The following is an 18,823-nucleotide window of genomic DNA, read 5'->3' on the forward strand; positions in this document are numbered from 1 at the left end:
AAGACTGTGCCAGAGAGGTTCTGACTCAGCTCTTGGGTCATATTGGACGCTATTGTGAGAGACACTCCATTAAATTATAGTAAAGTTGGTTGCAGAAGTTTTTCCACTGCCATTAATGTCAGTAGTGGTGGACAAAATATTATATACACCTAGCTCATAGTGCTTTATCATTTTGATAAATATCAATAAATCCCAGTGAGTTTAAAATAATTTGACATAAACTATAAAAAAAATTGCTGTGTGTGTGTGTGTGTGTGTGGTACTCTTTTTCAACCAGTGTTGGAGGTGGAGGTAAAATGTTTTGGTTGAGTGTGTTACTTATAGTTTTCTTGAAAACAATTACACCTGCTGTTTCCAGGTCTTTCTGTAACTCTTGGACAACTCGACTGATAATTCTTTTTACTCCTCTGTCTGAAATTTTGCAGGGAGCACCTGGTCATAGTTGATTCATGGTATGTTTATGGTGAAATGATGTTCTTTCCACTTCCACATTATGACCCCAACAATGCTCATTGGAACCTTTAGTAGTTTAGAAAGTTTCTTCTGTAACCAATGCCCTCAGTATGTTTTGCAACAATAAGTTGCAAAGGTCTTGAGAGAGCTCATTTGTTTTACCCATCATGAGATTTTTTTGTGTGACACCTTGGTAATGAGACACCTTCTTATAGTCCATCAGTTGGGACTCAACCAGCTGATATTAATTTGCACTAAGTGGCAGGATTTCTTTCTAATCACTGATGGATTTCAGCAGGCGTCATGACTTTCCATGCCTTTTTGCGCCTCCCTTGCTTCATGTGTTATTATTACACCTAATTTATGGACATCTGTGGTTTGATTTCTTTTCATGTGTGGACTGGATTGGTTGTTACCGACATCTGGTTCATGTCAGTAGCACTTACAAAATTGGTGACATGTTAAATATTTTACCCGTTGTATACTATGAATATCAGAAAAAAGTGGATATTCTGTCATACATATACTGCTATCGCAATGCTCATATGAAACAAGTACAAGTAATCTCTGTCAGTGCAAGGCTCAGGCTATAGGCAGCTCTTAGTGCTCTGTTTAAAACTGGGGGGGTTTCTACTCTTGGATCTGTATGATTTAGCTCTGGCTGTGAGCATACAGGAAGTGCAGAATTATTAGGCAAGTTGTATTTTTGAGGAATAATTTTATTATTGAACAACAACCATGTTCTCAATGAACCCAAAAAACTCATTAATATCAAAGCTGAATGTTTTTGGAAGTAGTTTTTAGTTTGTTTTTAGTTTTAGCTTTTTTAGGGGGATATCTGTGTGTGCAGGTGACTATTACTGTGCAGAATTATTAGGCAACTTAACAAAAAACAAATATATACCCATTTCAATTATTTATTTTTACCAGTGAAACCAATATAACATCTCCACATTCACAAATATACATTTCTGACATTCAAAAACCAAACAAAAACAAATCAGCGACCAATATAGCCACCTTTCTTTGCAAGGACACTCAAAAGCCTGCCATCCATGGATTCTGTCAGTGTTTTGATCTGTTCACCATCAACATTGCGTGCAGCAGCAACCACAGCCTCCCAGTCACTGTTCAGAGAGGTGTGCTGTTTTCCCTCCTTGTAAATCTCACATTTGATGATGGACCACGGGTTCTCAATGGGCTCCAGATCAGGTGAACAAGGAGGCCATGTCATTAGTTTTTCTTCTTTTATACCCTTTCTTGCCAGCCACGCTGTGGAGTACTTGGACGCGTGTGATGGAGCATTGTCCTGCATGAAAATCATGTTTTTCTTGAAGGATGCAGACTTCTTCCTGTACCACTGCTTGAAGAAGGTGTCTTCCAGAAACTGGCAGTAGGACTGGGAGTTGAGCTTGACTCCATCCTCAACCCGAAAAGGCCCCACAAGCTCATCTTTGATGATACCAGCCCAAACCAGTACTCCACCTCCACCTTGCTGGCGTCTGAGTCAGACTGGAGCTCTCTGCCCTTTACCAATCCAGCCACGGGCCCATCCATCTGGCCCATCAAGACTCACTCTCATTTCATCAGTCCATAAAACCTTAGAAAAATCAGTCTTGAGATATTTCTTGGCCCAGTCTTGACGTTTCAGCTTGTGTGTCTTGTTCAGTGGTGGTCGTCTTTCAGCCTTTCTTACCTTGGCCATGTCTCTGAGTATTGCACATCCTGTGCTTTTGGGCACTCCAGTGATGTTGCAGCTCTGAAATATGGCCAAACTGGTGGCAAGTGGCATCTTGGCAGCTGCACGCTTGACTTTTCTCAGTTCATGGGCAGTTATTTTGCGCCTTGGTTTTTCCACACGCTTCTTGCGACCCTGTTGACTATTTTGAATGAAACGCTTGATTGTTCGATGATCACGCTTCAGAAGCTTTGCAATTTTGAGACTGCTGCATCCCTCTGCAAGATATCTCACTATTTTTGACTTTTCTGAGCCTGTCAAGTCCTTCTTTTGACCCATTTTGCCAAAGGAAAGGACGTTGCCTAATAATTATGCACACCTGATATAGGGTGTTCATGTCATTAGACCACACCCCTTCTCATTACAGAGATGCACATCACCTAATATGCTTAATTGGTAGTAGGCTTTCGAGCCTATACGGCTTGGAGTAAGACAACATGCATAAAGAGGATGATGTGGACAAAATACTCATTTGCCTAATAATTCTGCACTCCCTGTAGAAGCAACCGACCTGCTGGTTAAACCTTCCATTTGCAACGAACAACCAATTAGATGTAAACTGACTCAAAAGGAGGAGAAAAAAGACTATTTTTTGTTATGGCTCATGGACATTGGAGTGCCAAAATGGCTCTGTGGCACTCCAACGTTTCGGGTCAGTCAAGCAGTACTTTTATGTATTTCAGATCCAGATCATCATTTCAGTATTAAATCACTGTAGAAGTGCATTTAGTTGGGGGGGAGCAGTGTCAGATGTGTCAGAATCATCCGATTTACATTAAATTTACATAGTATATTATTTTTTGCAAGTGTTATAAAGAAAAAGGAAAAAATAATTACTCTTGTTCTCCAGTGGCACAGAAATCGACATTAACTCTTTTGTCCAATATCATGTGAGACTAAAGACATCTGAATGACAACAATAAAATCCCTCGACTGTTGTGACCTAAGTAGTTAAGGTTTGTACCACATGGATACAAATGCAGCAAACTGCAGTTTGGTTTCTGGACAGTTAGGCTTTTGCAATTTGTCCTCTTTCAGCTAGCTTTTGCCCTTTATGTCTAAAGATAACTGTGCCATGTAGCACTGGCACAAAAGTGTGAGTTTAATTGTTTAACTTTAATTGCTTTGATACTCATTAATCAGACATTTTTATCAGTCTATTAATTGTTGCAGAACTTTTTTTTTAGGAGATTAAATCAAAGTATAACAGCATTTTATTAGAATGGAATAAAACTTTATAATATTTTGATCTACAGATTTATGAAGTCCTGAAGTGGAAATTTGTTAACAAAGTATACCAAAAAGTGTGTGGTGAGCGCAAGTCTACAGACTACTGAATACAGGCGTTGTGGTACAAATTGGATAATATTAGCCGAGTGGTATACTTGGGTGCACTTTAGTACTTGAGTCATCAAGCACAAAGTGACACTATAGTTCTCACAGTCTTAGTGCTGTTTGGAGAAGATGTACCTCTTTGCCAGTGTGATGTGTTTAGTTCTTGTTTAACAGCGAGGCTCTGCGCAGCGTCACAGGATAGACAAACAGACAGACAAGACATTAGTGATGTGTTTACCATCTGTTCAGGAAGGACAGAGATGATGGGAAGGGATGAAAAAGAGAGACATTTATTTTCACAGTGTATGAAGAGATGAATGGTGTCTGAGGATTTACTGCCAGACATCTACTGTTATCAGTTATCACAGAGGTCAGGCAAACGTCGTGCACCCTGTGACACATTGTCAACTTTAACTTGGAATAAAGGCCAGAGATGGTCAGTGATTGTGGGCCCAAGAGGTGCAAGGGATATAGTCAAATTTGAAACAGCTGAAAACATTTTAAGCCTTTTCCTTAGTTGAGAAATTATCCACCCAAATAGAATGTGTGAGAAACATCAGCAAGCTGTTGTCTTTAAGTTGTTGTGAGGGATGTGTGATGCGTGAGGGGAACGCAGCACGTGACCCAAGAATTCTGGGAAGTGAAGAAGAGCCATAAGAACTCTAGGAGGAGTATGATAAGGATTTGGGTATAATGTATGAAGGGGAGTTCAGTGTTCAAGTTTAGTGAATCACTTGGACTCATTTGTCCAACACCATCTTGATCCTTAGTCATTCTAAACTTTCTTGCAAAAGCCCTCTGGAGCTGTTACTTGATTAATGCTATAATACTTGTTAGTGTTGGCAGTTGTGATTTCACCATTTGTGATTTGTAATTGAATCTTGTGCGTCAGTACACCAATCATGTTAGCACAAGTCATCTCTGTGCTATGTTGCATATTTATGGAAGTACGAGATCTATCCACAAATCATCATAACTTGCTGAATTTTCAACCAGTTTTTCACAGGTTTCTAGCCAATGCAGGATGTGTTTATATAATACTTGATGTTTGGTTAAATTGGAATGTGAGCTTTGATACTTCTTTTGTAGATTAAATTTCTATTTTCATTAGTTTTTAAAGTACATTCATTTTCTCTCAGCATAGTTGGCATGTCATTTTGTATATACATTTGGAAGTCAATTAAAAATTACTCCTGATATCCCTGATACACTATGTGATGGATTCATAAATCTTGGAATGGGGAGAGAATAATGGGGATGGGGATGTGTTGCGTCTAAAACCAGGTTTGGGGGGTGGGGAAAGGTGTTAGCCTGTATTAATGGTTTAAGCTTGCTTCAGTACTTCTCCTGTTAGTGTTTTTAGCTGAGCCATGAGCTTAAAGCTCTGGGAATGTTTGCGCAGTAGAAATCCTGGCGGATTTTGTTTGTATTGTTCCATTTCAGAATGTGTTTTGAACCAGAGTCAGCAGACCAGGACTGTTTTGTTTTCACACAGACGCACACATATATTCATACATAAAGAGAAGTCAGCCATGCGCTCATCACCCTGCCTGTCTCCATCCTGACCCCAACTTCTGTCTCCTTCAGCCCCTGTACTTGTTTGTGGCTATCAGTCTTTGCCACTTTTCATGAAATGTGGGTCAGGCTCAAATGAATTGCCAAAAAGAGATCCTGTTAAGCCCTCTGATACTCAGTGTTATAACAGATGGAATTCATGGAGGGTGATGGGTGTTAATGTGCAGACATGTAGTCTGCAAACAAATCGCTGTATGTCTGTGCTCGCGCTCTTGCCTGCATGTTATGTTGTGTATAGCTTCTCCTGTGACACGTCAGTTAACATAAGCATGGCACAAAATGCTTCTGTTGCTATAATTTGGTGTATGTTTGCATTAGTAAGGCAAAGTTAAACTTGTATTAGTGGTGACATGCTAGTATGTGTGTGTGACAGAGGACTGTTGTGTGTGCAGAATGCAACCCAGACACAGGACTTGGGTTACTCACAGAAAAAGCTTTCTTTTTATGGTCCACTGCTCTGACATGCTGAGCACAGACAGAGAAGTTACTGTGTTTAAAAAAAAAAACATCTTGCAAAGATGTGTTTGTCAGTAACGCTTTCAAATTTTGGAAGTTAGAAATAAACATTTTATCTCTTCTCAGCTTTTATTTTGAAAGTTCCTTTCATCACTAGCCCTGACTGTGGCTCCAGTTTCCTAACTCAATTTTCTCTTCTCCTTTATGTGTGAACCATGGCTTTCCAATAAAAAACGGATTGAAGAATCTGCCTGTAGCTCTTTATTATGCGGTCATTCAAATCTTTAATTGAAGTGTTTGTATGCACACACTGAAATTCAGGTCTTCTTTCACAATCTGCTGATTTAAAAAAAAAAAAATACTCAGACATCTAAAGTTAGCCTCAGCTCAGACAGTAAAATGACCTGGTTAATCATAATTGACTGATAAAGAATTGGTCTGAGTCTCATCACCAAATAGATCATCAGAGAGCATCATGGGATCTAGCTCACTCACTAATAGCATCTCTTAGAGGAGGTCTTTCTTCAGTCACTTCCCATAATTCCAAACTTTTCCTCTGTCTGTCTTTGGATTTATATTTATGCTTATTGTATATTCTTTCCAGATTGTTTTGTTTGTTGTTAAAGTCTTCCAGTACACATCAACATCCAGCCAGGTGTGTGTATGAGAGTGCTTTTACAGTGGGATGAAGGGAGATTAGTTGTTTTCCATTTCCCGTTGCAGTAATGAGTGTTCTATAAATGTTTAGGGAAGAGCTGCCACGCGTAGGCGTGTTTGTCTGTGTCTATCTGAGATATGCACAGGTTGGCTAGACAGTCCAGATTATGATGTAGACCTTATTTACACACACACAAAAAAACCCACATGCATCACTCACATTTCCTCGGCAAGCCTTGAAACCCATTGCTTTAAAACAGATGTGTGCATAACCATTTTTTTCTCATTTTGAAGTCCTCTCTGGTAAGTACAGTGTTGCCTCTGACCTCTGTGTTAACGTGAGGTCAGAAAAGAAGCCCTGCCTACTGCCAATATGCGGCTCACGATATAGTTCCTCAACACACACACACACACACACTAGCTCCGTCCATTGAGAGACTGAGAGCACACTGCTGCTCCTCAGAGTAATGACTCGCGTCATAGTACACCAGTACGTGATGCAGCTCTTAGTTTATTCATAATGAATTTCATGTTTTATTCAAACGTTACTACAAACTAATTGATGACAGAGTTCTGCCAAAGCTAGTGATGACACGCTGCTGAATTTAGAAGTTACTGCACGGACAGACTTAAGGTCAGATATGCAGGATTCACAGTCACACAGCTCTGACCGGCAGTATGCAGCATATAGTTTAAAAATATTCATTTCAACTGTCGCACATTTCCTCTCTTTTGAAGCCTTTTCCAGAATGGAGTTTTGGAGGGAAAGAAAACAGACAGACACAGTTCAGTCCATGCAGGGTGCATTCATGGATGGGATTTGTCATGGTGCAGCAGTGCCCCCTAATGTTTGTGATTTTCCTCAAGCCCTGGATCTGAATCAAAGTGCAACATCTCTCAGAGGCAGCAACTTTAGCCTTCCCTTATACAAACAGACTCATTAACTTAAAAAATTTTTTTTAATCATAAATCAAGCTTAAACATATTGAAGGATCATGCTTAATTGCAAGTAAGAATTTACACATTTGAATTTTGCCTACTCTTTCCATATAAGCCAAGCTCTTATTTTGAAATAACCTCCTGGTTAACTATACTCAAACCCCCAACTATTCTGCCCCCACCGACTATGCAACTTCTCATCCATGTGTGAGACAGACCCTGGATTCAGAGGGGCTGTTTTAATCTCTCATGTTTCTTTGATTTAAGAAAAAAAGAAAGAAAAGTAGATGCATGAAAAGAAAAGTGAATATGTATATTGTGTCTGTTCTGAATGGATGCAGGAAAAAGTGAAACTGAGCAACAGTAAAATGTCAAACACAGTTGTTTTGCTTTGAATCCCATCGGACGAATTGTGGCCGTTTCATTCTGCTTCGTGTAGAAACCGTGTGTTTACCTCAGGATGTTTTCTCCCTGCTGGAGCCTCCTGAGTCAATTAGTAGTGGATGTAATGTACTATCCTTGGCAGTATTAGGGGGATGTTTGTGTGTTTCTGTGTGCATGTGTCTTTGTATGATTTGGTTTTCCTCAGTGTGAGAAAAATGCGGGAGGTTTTACATGGCCCTGGGGTTTGTGGCTGCAGTTCTCTCATCTGGAGAATTGCGCCATAATCTGTTGCAGCCCATGCAGCAAAAAAAAGAAGCCTTGTTAATTTCCTTATGTTTCCAACCATAAGAGAGTATACTACCTTAAAAGCTTGTGCGACTTCTGTCTTCCGTATTTTTCCAGCACCGCAAACGAACTGCAGGTCTTAGCCTAAGTGAGATAAGCAGGCATGGTGTCGTGTGCCGGGCAGACAGAATCCAGCCACATTGACCAGCATGTGGCTGACTGGCGGTGACAGGGTGGAGTGCGGGGACTGTGTTTGTTTCTGTGATTGGGTCTCATGTCTCCTCTAAATTATAGTCCTCAAGCTCTGTGCCAAACCAACTTTTGACACACAGGGAGCAAAAGAGGAAAAGATAAAAGACCGAGAGTTGCATGGGGAGACAGACGATTAAAGGGGATAAAAGGTGAAAGAGACGAAAACTGATGTAAAAACTACTGAAAGTTTTTACTTGCACAGACAGAGAGGCAGCTGACCATCCATCCCTCTCTGTGCAGATGTTCATTGATTTCTCCCCCAACAGTGTAGCGTGCAGTTCAGCATCCGGGCTACTTGGCTGGGCAGAATGGAATCACACACATCTCAAACACTGTGTGGTTATTCAGACCTCATTTAAAACAAAAGTTTTACGTGTCTGTCATCCAGCAAGCATTACAGGCAAGCTGCTGGATCTAGACTGGGGGGGTCACCTTACAAATAAGAGCTTACTAAGCTCACTTTCTGTACAGCGGCCTAAGAACTCAGTACATACAACTTGATGAAATGCATACGAATCCAAGAAATGTTAAGAAAACATTTGCACCAATTTGATATTGCAGGTGCAGCATTCAGGAAAAAATAAAACAAATACAGGAATGAACTGTAATACAAAAAACAATTTCCAGTGCGTTGAGCTGCCAGGCAGCTGTACATTTATCCCATCAGGCAATCAATAAAGTACTCATGTCTTTCTCCTTTACTCCTTTTTTCTATTTATGTTCCCCTCAGTCAGAGACATGCATGAGTTGGCCCACTGATAGACAACATGCATGTTTGCGATCAGGGTGTACGTTCCATAATCCACCCTGTACAGGTGGAGTTGCATGAAAGAAAATCTCGGTCTGCTTTCCCCTCAAACATTTTTGTTACATTACCAGGTCACCTGGATGATGATACGTCTAGAGAAGAGAGAAGTGACAAGTGTAATCCTTAAAATTTCAGCCCTGGTGTATGTGGCAATACCTGTAGTTGTATGTAGTACCTGAGTACACAAAACGTTCAGAAGCTACTTGTTTTTCAATTTACATTTGTACATCATAGTCATGACTTACATCAAAGTCAGCCAGCAGCAAAAGTAAGATGTATTTGTAATTTCGTACAGCTTCTGAACAGCTGAAGCCTCACATTTTAGAAGGTAGGGAACCGCTCAGGCTTTCAGATGTTGTAGTTAGCACAATCCACGTCTTTGGCCTGTCTCAACCTCTGAAAAATTAGCCAAATTGAATGATGTTTTGTGAGAACAAAAAATGGACAAAGACAAATAAACTCTGCAAATGTTTGCTGATAAAAATCTTACTGTAAAAAGCGGTTTTAAATGTCTCTTGTATATAAACAAACACAATCAGACTTAATTTCTATGGCTAATTTATTGCTTGTTTCCTGATTAGGAAGACAAGGATGGGATGAATAAATAAAATCCAACCTCATTTCGCAGAAAACAGAGTGATTTAAGTTGATCTTCCACTGTTCAGTATGTCTATGATCTTATGTGCACACTTGCTCTTCTTTGTGTTTAAAGTCCTGTTTCCGTTGTTCTGGTTAAAAATCTGATACAATGTCCACAACCTTTCACACAAGACAGAATAATGGCTGTTAAGAGATCCAGAGATAAACTATATTTTTCCATTCCTCCTTAACTTGAGGCAAATTTCCGCCTTTTAATAAACGGTAAACCCATTCTCGGATCCGTCATTGTCATCACAGCAGGTTACAATGACCAGGTGTCTCCGCTGAGATACTGCACACGTGCACTCGTGCCAGCAGGCTTGGATAAGGCATGCTCATTAACAGAATGTGAGTTTGCATTCATTTTTGGTGTTGTTTACATGTGCAGAATCCTTCCAGTCTCTCTAAGGGTAAAGACTTTGTTTGTCTTCCAGCTGTTCTATTACAAATCAATGGTAAGCTTGCATTACATAATTTAGAGGCAAACTTTAGTTGCTGTCTTCATTCCCCGAGGATTTATGTGTTTTGCTTTTAGAAGTTTGCTTGTATCCCTTCCAGCTTTGCGTGTTATTTGTGAATGCAAATTGGTTGTGATTATATATTTGCAAATGAAGCACATGTGTGCTTTTCCAAAATAATTCAAATTAGTTTTTTTCCTGGTTCCTATGGTAATGATAAACTGTCTGAAAACCCTTTGAGGTGAGTTCTGGCCAGAGAGTCTTTGGTCGACTAGAACAACTGACCTATAGCCAACTTGGTTCATGCTCCCACAAGGACCCACACCTCCAACACCCACCCCCTCCCCCTGCCTTCAGGCCCAGAAAAAGGTTCATTGTGCAGGCAGGGAGCAATGCAAGTGAGGCCTGGTTCTGGTTAGTGCACTGCACTGCATCTGAAACACTCACCTTCCTCCAGGGGCTGCATCTGGAGCTGGTTTCCTGTGCAGGCAGCACTAGGCTTGGGCGGAGTTTGGCCCGACTCTGTGATTGGACGAGATTGAGCCTTTATGGACTCCAGGATTGTTGGAGTTGCCAAACGGTAATCTGTCAATCACTGGCAGACATATTTAAACCAGAACATAAGCAAGAGCGAGCTAATGATTGGTGCAAAGGTCTGAGCAAGATGCCAGTGATGTTTCAGCTTTCTACCAATAGCCTCACTGGCAAACGTTGCATTAGCCAATGTCCTGAGTCCATTTGGAGAACAAAGACAATTTCTATATTTTTATCCAAAGTCAGCTTTTCTTAGGCAAATACTATGTCATGATAAGAAACTAGAGTAATTTAAAGTAATGGCTTTCTCTGAGTAATTGCAAGCCCTAAAATTAGCTTTGTTTTGACAGAGTAATGCCATTGTTATTCTATAATTGTATATAATGGTCGCATTAGAGCATGGCAGCAGAGGCCGTGGATTCAGTAATTGTCTTTAATAATAATAATAATAATGCTAGTTTCCTGCTATTACAGTAGTAAGACTGCACCTAAATCTACACTCTTTCACAGACATGCGTGTCACAGATTTAGCCATCTTTCTGTCATTGGGTGTATATCTTGCAGGATTTCCTGGGAAGGTGCTGTTTTTTTTTTTTCTGAGTTTACATAAGTACTGGGCTCTTATAACCCATATGCTTGATAATTGCACTTAAATTAAATACACCTTTGCATAAAATGAGCTTAGGTGGTCATTTTTAGAGCGTTAGATTGCTGATGCTGTGATTATGAGATCCAGAACTTGGAACTTGCACTGCTCACTGTCTTATTTTTTCTTTTATAAAGTCCTACTTTGCATTTTAATCTACACCTTTGTGGCTAAATTATCTTCTGGAATAATCTGAGGGAAACACTTCTGTCTGACCCAAACTTCTGCTGAAAGCATGGTTTACTCCACTCCATCATGTTCACAGAGGTGTACAGTTCACCACCACATTTCCACTTATCCTGTGTGCCAGAGCTGTGAGTCGGCCATTGTTGAATTTAACTTGGAGAGAGTTTTACTCAGAGGTCCCACTCAGCTTCACTCAGCTCAGTCCCAATTCTGTACCAAGACTTCTATTTCCTATCTGGCGCCATGGTATACAGCTGACAGCAGCTTTTATAGCGCGCTTGAAAGGACTCAGTTGAAGTGCACACTTGTCTTGCATGTGAAAACACATGCACATAGCAGTACACAGTTTATACATATGGTTAGGGAAGGAATGCTTGGTTGATTTGTACAAATTTGAAAATTGGGGCAAGTTTAGACGGCACAAGTTTTGATATCTCGTAATTGCTGTTCTGCTTATGTACCAAAACATGTTTTGTCCCTTACTGTCTATAGGTGATCTATGCCACTGTGTTAATTCCAATAAGATGTGTCAAAAGTCCATGATATCAATGGGTATCTAAAAATCAGAAGCTCATTGGATGAATACACAGTGTGCATTTCATTTGACTTTCTAAATCATCATGTGTAATTCTTGTGAGCTAATAGAGCTCCAAATAGGGAATCAGGACATCCTTTCATTTTCTACAGCAGGGGGCAGCAGTCTAAGTAAAAATGTCCGGCCCTCCCTACCTGCCTTCAGCACTTCTGTAGAAATACCAAGGTGTTCCCAAGCCAGTTAAAAGCTACAATCCTTCGGGCTACTTCCGGGTTGCACATGCCAGAAACACCTGTAACACCACCCCAACTGACCCATTTGATGCCCAGCGGGTTTACTTTGAGTCACTCCTGAATGACTGAGGTCCTTGCCCTTTCTCTAAGGGAAAGCTCACATATGAGTATGAATGGTTGTCTCTCTCTCTGTTAGCCCAGACAGACTGGCGATCTGTCCTGGGTATACCCTGCCTCTTACTCCATGCCACCTGGGATAGGCTCCCACATCCCTCACCCACAGCTCCAAATTGGATAAACGGAAGAAGATGGATGGGGTTTTCAATTTTTTTCATCCAAATATATCAATGTAAGAAACAAAACCTCATTCTTAACTTCGAATGCTCTTAACTCAAACCCACATTGTGGCCAAAACGTATGACGATCTGTCATAGTGGCCATTGCTCCATTTGAAAAGGCCACAAGCCATAAAGGTTGGTAACCGCATGTTCATCTGTCTATTCATTTTTCTCAGCTTTTCCATCTCATGGTGGCTCTGGCCCCTATCCCAACTGTCATTGGATGAGAAGCAGGATACACCCTGGTCACCACTCTATTACTGGACTAAACCAGAGAGACAAATAACTATTTTTGCTCAATTTCACACCTATGGAAAATTCATAATCACCAGTTAACCTAACATTCATATCTTTGACATTCATGGACTGTGGGGAGAAGCCAGATGGGAGGACACGGAAACTCCAAACAGAAATACCTTAGCCAGAAAGCTTATTTAAAATGAAGCAAGAGTGCGACATGGGAACCATATATACATTTAAAAAAACTAAATAATTTTCTGTGTTATAATATTATCAAATGCTTACATCCTCTGTTGTAGTGTAAATACCATAAGTGAGCCATTTGTAATGATTATAAGACTGTTTAGCGTGTCAAATTGAAACTTTAACTGCAGGAGCAAACACTAAAAACACTGAATCTTCTACACTTGTAGTACACTGTTTGAGTGAGGTAGTTTTTGTAGGGCCCCAGAAACACTCCAGAGCTCCCCTTTCAGCTTTCTCTGCAGTACCATATGCTGAAAGCTTCTGATGCCAAAGTTACATGACAACGGGTACCTTTCAAGCCAACTGTGGTCAAAATGAAAATGTAATTTGCTGACAGTGGCACGCTTCTTTTCAAACCTAAAAGATCAGGTTGAGCGTCGTGGTATAGACAGAAGTGTTAGAAATCAATATTTGTTCTAAGGTTAGAGAGGAGGGTGAAAGTGCTCAGCAGTTTGCATTTCAACAAGAAAGCCATAATGTTCTTTGTCTGTCTTTCCTCACTGCCGTCTGCAAGTGAAACGAGTGAGGGAAAGCATTGTTTGGCAGTTCAAATGAGAGCAGCTTGGAGAGGTATTTGATTTCACAATGTTTAAGAAGAAAAATGTGTGGTGGGATTGTGTTTGAACGGTCCCCAGGGCCGAGTGGTTGGCCGGGGTCTGATGCAGGAAGGGGGCCTCGTTGGAGTGAAGAGACTTCTGTTTCTGTGATACCTGCGTGTTTAAAGGACGTGAATGATACTGATTAATTCACCTTCAACGTCTTTTCCTGCCACTTTCATTCATATTAAGTTATTTATGATGCATGAAATCAAAGACTTCACTGGCGTCATCGTAGGTGACCTTATACTGAGATAATTGTTTGGTGTGACAAGGGACAGTCAGTCAGCTCTGTGGCTTTGGCTTACCATTTCTGGACTGTATTGGATCTTTGGCTCAGTGAGGAGATCTTCTGGGTCAGATACAGGATCCCCCCACTGGGCCCACCGCAACATCGAGAGCTGCTCATTCTGAAGGCCTGTTTGTCTTGGTGAAAGAAACACAAATGTCTTTACAAAAGAATCTCTTGTCAAAATGAAATGTATCCATGTGGGCATTTGTAGCTACAGCCAACACAAACATAATATCCTCTGTTAACATTCAGCCCCCCCTTTATGCTATCATCTGAAGGTTAATTACTCATTTATTACCTTAGTATCTTTTTTTGCATTGCTTTTTTGACTTTTCCCTCTGTTGTGAGTCTTTCCTGTCTCTGTTTTTGTCTTTTTGGGCCTTCAGCCCTTTTTTTCCCATTTGAATTTCATGCTGTTCATCGGACAGATTAGATCCACACCCTTGTTTTATAGGTCTGTGAGCTCACCCTTGTTGTGAGAGTAGCCAGTGTTCTGTAAACGGTCCCGTGATCTGCAGCACGTTGGATCAGAATGCCATCCAACCATCGTGAGGGCCCGACTATTCAGACCTGCTCAGACAGGCTCACAAAAACAGGTCACTGCACCTAAACATTGCTCCAAATGTTGGCTTTGTGAGTGTGTGTCTTTGTATGTGTGCATTTGTGATAAAAAGAGAGGGAAAAAAATAGTTCGGTACCCGAGCAAATCCAAAAAAAGACTAAAACAAAATTAAGCGTTACATCAGCCACCCAGAGTTGTAAAATTAGCAAATGGAACGATGAGCTCACTCACACTGTCCCTGTGATTTTTAAACACTTACAACGCAACACAGTATTTTTACGCTTATGTCAGTCATCAAGAATGTATACTTGTGGTTTAATTAAATCAAATGATCGAAATAGTTTATCTCCCAATGCAGTTTATTCTTGATTTTTGTTTATGTAAAATGTCCACTGGGAGTAGAAATGAGTAACTGGGACATCAGAACAATGGGGGCCTGTCAAAATAGTGACTTTTATATTTTGCTTCCAAGGTGCCAGACTTACTTGTAGTTTTATAGTGGTTTTGAGCAAAAGTTCTTCAAGTTTTCTGAACGTATTTCAAAGTTTTTCTTTTGACATTGGCAGCTTTTTCACTCTGAGAGAGGGAGAATCTTAAATTGTGTGCTCCAGCTACAGGGGGGTCATACTGTTCAGCCTCCCTAAAAAGGTCTATGCCAAAGTCCTGAAAAGGAGCGCTCATCTGTTAGTTGAATCTTAGATTCAGGAGGAACACGCTGGACCACCTCTTTATCCTCTTCGAGTGTGTGGGTGGCTCGAGACTTTGCATAGTATTGTATGTGGAAGTAATAAACTGAAACAAAAATAAAATTTAGACTTTATTCTGGAAATTTATTTCATTTGGATATTTTCCAGTGTAGTTAAAAGAGTAAGGAGGATTCAGTGCAGTTTATTACGACTTGGATGTCTTTGTGACGGTGACTGAATAACCAACATAAACATAAAGGGTCCTGAACTTGTTGAATTTTGTCTCATATCTATATTAAAATGATAAAAATACTAAAAACAAATATTAGTAAAAAACACATAAAAATCTGCAGTAAATAAACAAAAAAATCCGAAGGTAAGACAGACTGTAAATATTATACAATATTATATTATATTATATTATATTATATTATATTATAGTGATGGGGTATCTATTACTTCCCATTGTACCATTGAAAAAAATTACCCTTAAAACAATACTGTCAAACATATAGTCAGTGTGATGTGTACTTTATTATAAACAATATTCTCCTTGAAGTACACATTTCTATTATTCTCTAAATAAAATACATTTCTAAGATGATGTGCTCTACAATGTTCATTTCTGTGTAATTTATATAGATATATTGATTATATTGTCCATATTAGCAAGTTTCTTATTAAAGAGATGACTTTGTTTTCTATGCATTTAAATAATATGAAATTTAGCGTTAACTAAAGGATTCTAATGTAACTGTTGAACTGTATGTTACCTGTCATATCTTAAACTTTTTTGTAAATCTCCTGTTTACATAAATGCTCATTAGAAAAGAAAACGTAAGAACCAGCACATCTTGCAGTAATCACGATTACAGATTAGCGTGGGTGTTGTAATGTTAACTCAGCTACCCTGCATATGACCCTTGCCTTGAAGGCAACAGCTATGCTCTTGCTAAAGCTTATTAGCTTTATAGTTGCCAGTTAGATATAGAATTTAGTTGAGTTTAGTTTAGTATTTACTCTTTGTGTAATGTTTAAATTTGATTATCATACTTTTTCAAAGCACTCTATATGTCCTATCATTAGCCATTTTATGTTCACCACACATTAAAATTTTTTAGTTTCATTTAAAACAAAGAAACAAAGAAAATAATTACTTCTTGAAAAGTGTGAAGTAATTGTGTGTTTGGAAGTCATTTATTCTGGAAATATAAGCCTCTGCTAAAGAGTTAAACAGCATTTAATGAAGTCTTGGATTTTCGGCTAAGCTAAACTAACAGGTTAATTGTGGTGGCTTCATATATGGCATGCAAAATTGTATTGATATTTTAATTTCACTTCCAGCAAGAAAATATGTTTTCCAAACATGTCCAATGATTCCTATGACGAACATCCTTAATAAGCCAGTGGTCATTTCTTGGTATGGTCATTAAAAATAATAAAACCAGCAAGGTTCAAAAAACTGCATTCCACCGACTAAGCCCTTTATTTTTATTTTTATTTGTATTTTATTTTATTTTTTACGTGTTTGTGTGCCGTGTCACAGGCTCTTGGAGACGCCGACTTCCCTGCTGTGCTGAGGCAGCTGCTGCCTTTGATGAAGCCCCGTGGAGTCGAGGACACCTCGGCCTCAGGGTCGAGGCTCAGGGAGGACGAGTTGGGTCCCGATGAGCTGATCCTCCTGCTGGTCTATCTCTACTCCCTGGCTGATGAGACCCAGCCTGCAGATCATGATACAGAGGAGGAGGAGGAGCTGGAGAAGCTGGAGAGGGACCTGATAGGAGCGCTCACCCTAGTCATCAGTCGAGAAAAAGAACTCAGCCCATTGCTTCAGAAACTGACTGGTGAGAGAAAGTTATTGCCATTGCGGTTGTTCAGTTTTGCAGAAGCGCTGTTGGAAAATGAGAGCAAATGGTTTGTTTATTGCTGCCCCAGTTCTTGGAATAGGGGTCATTTTATCATTGTCTTGACACTTCATCCTTTTCTCGTGTCACACACTATAGTGCACACACACCTACACGCATTTTCTAGTCAGTTGGCCAAGTGGCTGTGGGAACTTTGTATATTTGGATAGGTGTGAGAGAGAAATTACTTCTACCTTTAACCCCTACAGCTTCCCTTTCCACAATATTAAGATTTACCTGTAATGTGTGCATCTATGGGAGTCCGTGAGAGTATATTGATTTTCTCTGTACTTTACCAGACATTTCACTGGTTTAGCTGAGCATGTAACCATGTGGCAGAGAAGATCAAGGCCAGCTCATAAGATGAATTAACAGTCTTCCTCCACACCACAGCCGACTGTACCTCCCAGAGTAATGGCGTCTTTAACCTTGAGCCTCTCCTCCCCTACCACATAGTTCATAATTAGCGCTGCTTTTAGTTTTGGCTGTACCTTAGCACACGCCCTGAAATATTACACTGGGATTGGGGTTTTCATCTTATATGGCACATGGGGTCATATGGTGTACATATAGGGTTGGTAAATCTATGTAAAGCACTAATAAAGATTAGTGATACATCTTTTGTATTTTTACTCTTTCTCTCTCTCTTTCCCTTCTTATACTCGGTCTCTCTCTTCTTCCTGTTCTACTTGGCCAATGCAGTTTAGAGGCGAGGGGCCTCTTGGCAGGCACAGGCTGTGAGATGTGGCTCATGTTAAAAACCTGACTCTCTGTTATAAACACTTCATTGCAAATTAGCCTGTCATGGTGTGCCAGGTGTGCTTTAGACAGAAAAAAACAATGTGTGTATGTACTCACATTGCGCACGTCTCGCCCATTCAGTGTAATTTGGCAGTGTGTGCACTCTTTTAAATTTGAGTCTGTGTGTGTGTGTGTGCACGAATGTCTGCGAGAAAGGCTTTATGGCAGTCGATGAAGTGCTTGGCTGGGGTAACATGAGTCGGGAGGTCGTCTCTTTCAGCATCCAGAGCAAAACATTGATTGTGACATTCTCCCCAATTAAAGGACTCAAATGAAAACCAGACATTCAAAGAAACCTGGTCGCCATGAGAACAATGTTTTTACAAATTCTTTTATTTTGTTCCCCTTGGCTACAGTACACAGCCAGAGCTTAGCTAACACGATGCAGATACACAGAAACACACAGCGCATGCACAAACATAGTGCAGAAACACAAGAATAATATACACAAGCCAGAATGCCAGTGAAAGGGAGTAAGAAATAAGGACAAATAAGTTTGTGATAGTAAGCAGCAACACACCCTAACCCTTCTAACTACCTCCTTCTGGGAACTTAATTAAAGAGCATCTTCAGGAAATGGTGTTCCTCGTGTGGAATTGTTTTCTGTTCGATGTTTGCTGCCAGCCCCCGTGGACTTTAGTTTTCATGAAACTCCTGTTAACTTTTAAATATATTCAGACAGCATGTGTGTGGCAAGGGTTAGTAAAGCCCCGTTTGAGTAATGTTTCTGTTAGGATAAGGTGGATGTTTGGTGTGTGTGGTTTTTTTATTAATGCTAATGGGGGTGGTAAAAACTTTCCCCCCATGACTTGAGTGAATTTCGACTCACAAATTTGCATCAGGGACAAATATCAAGCCTTGTAGACAGTGTTAACATTTGAAGAAATTGAGGGCTCGAGAGTCCACGGTGGAGTAAACAAGCTTCCAGACTTTATTCTTGTCTTTTTTGGGGGGGGCGGGGCAGCGAGAGACTGTTCTACAGTAGCATATATATGTGTACCTTGAGAAAACTCGGCGTCTTTCAAACAAAAGGGAATTCTAAGCT

At 40.1% G+C, this 18,823-nt stretch overlaps 1 protein-coding gene across 1 annotated transcript in view; it reads left to right on the forward strand.

Annotated features, from left to right (window-relative positions):
* scfd2 (sec1 family domain containing 2) overlaps positions 1-18,823 on the forward strand; it is a 104,368-nt gene that overhangs the window by 30,637 nt on the left and 54,908 nt on the right. The window contains exon 5 of the mRNA XM_026158720.1: positions 16,620-16,917. Within this exon, the coding sequence (XP_026014505.1) occupies positions 16,620-16,917 (298 nt within the window). The remainder of the gene's footprint in view (positions 1-16,619; positions 16,918-18,823) is intronic.

The sequence above is a fragment of the Astatotilapia calliptera genome, chromosome 23 (assembly GCF_900246225.1).
Source record: "Astatotilapia calliptera chromosome 23, fAstCal1.2, whole genome shotgun sequence".
Classification (NCBI taxonomy): Eukaryota; Metazoa; Chordata; class Actinopteri; order Cichliformes; family Cichlidae; genus Astatotilapia; species Astatotilapia calliptera.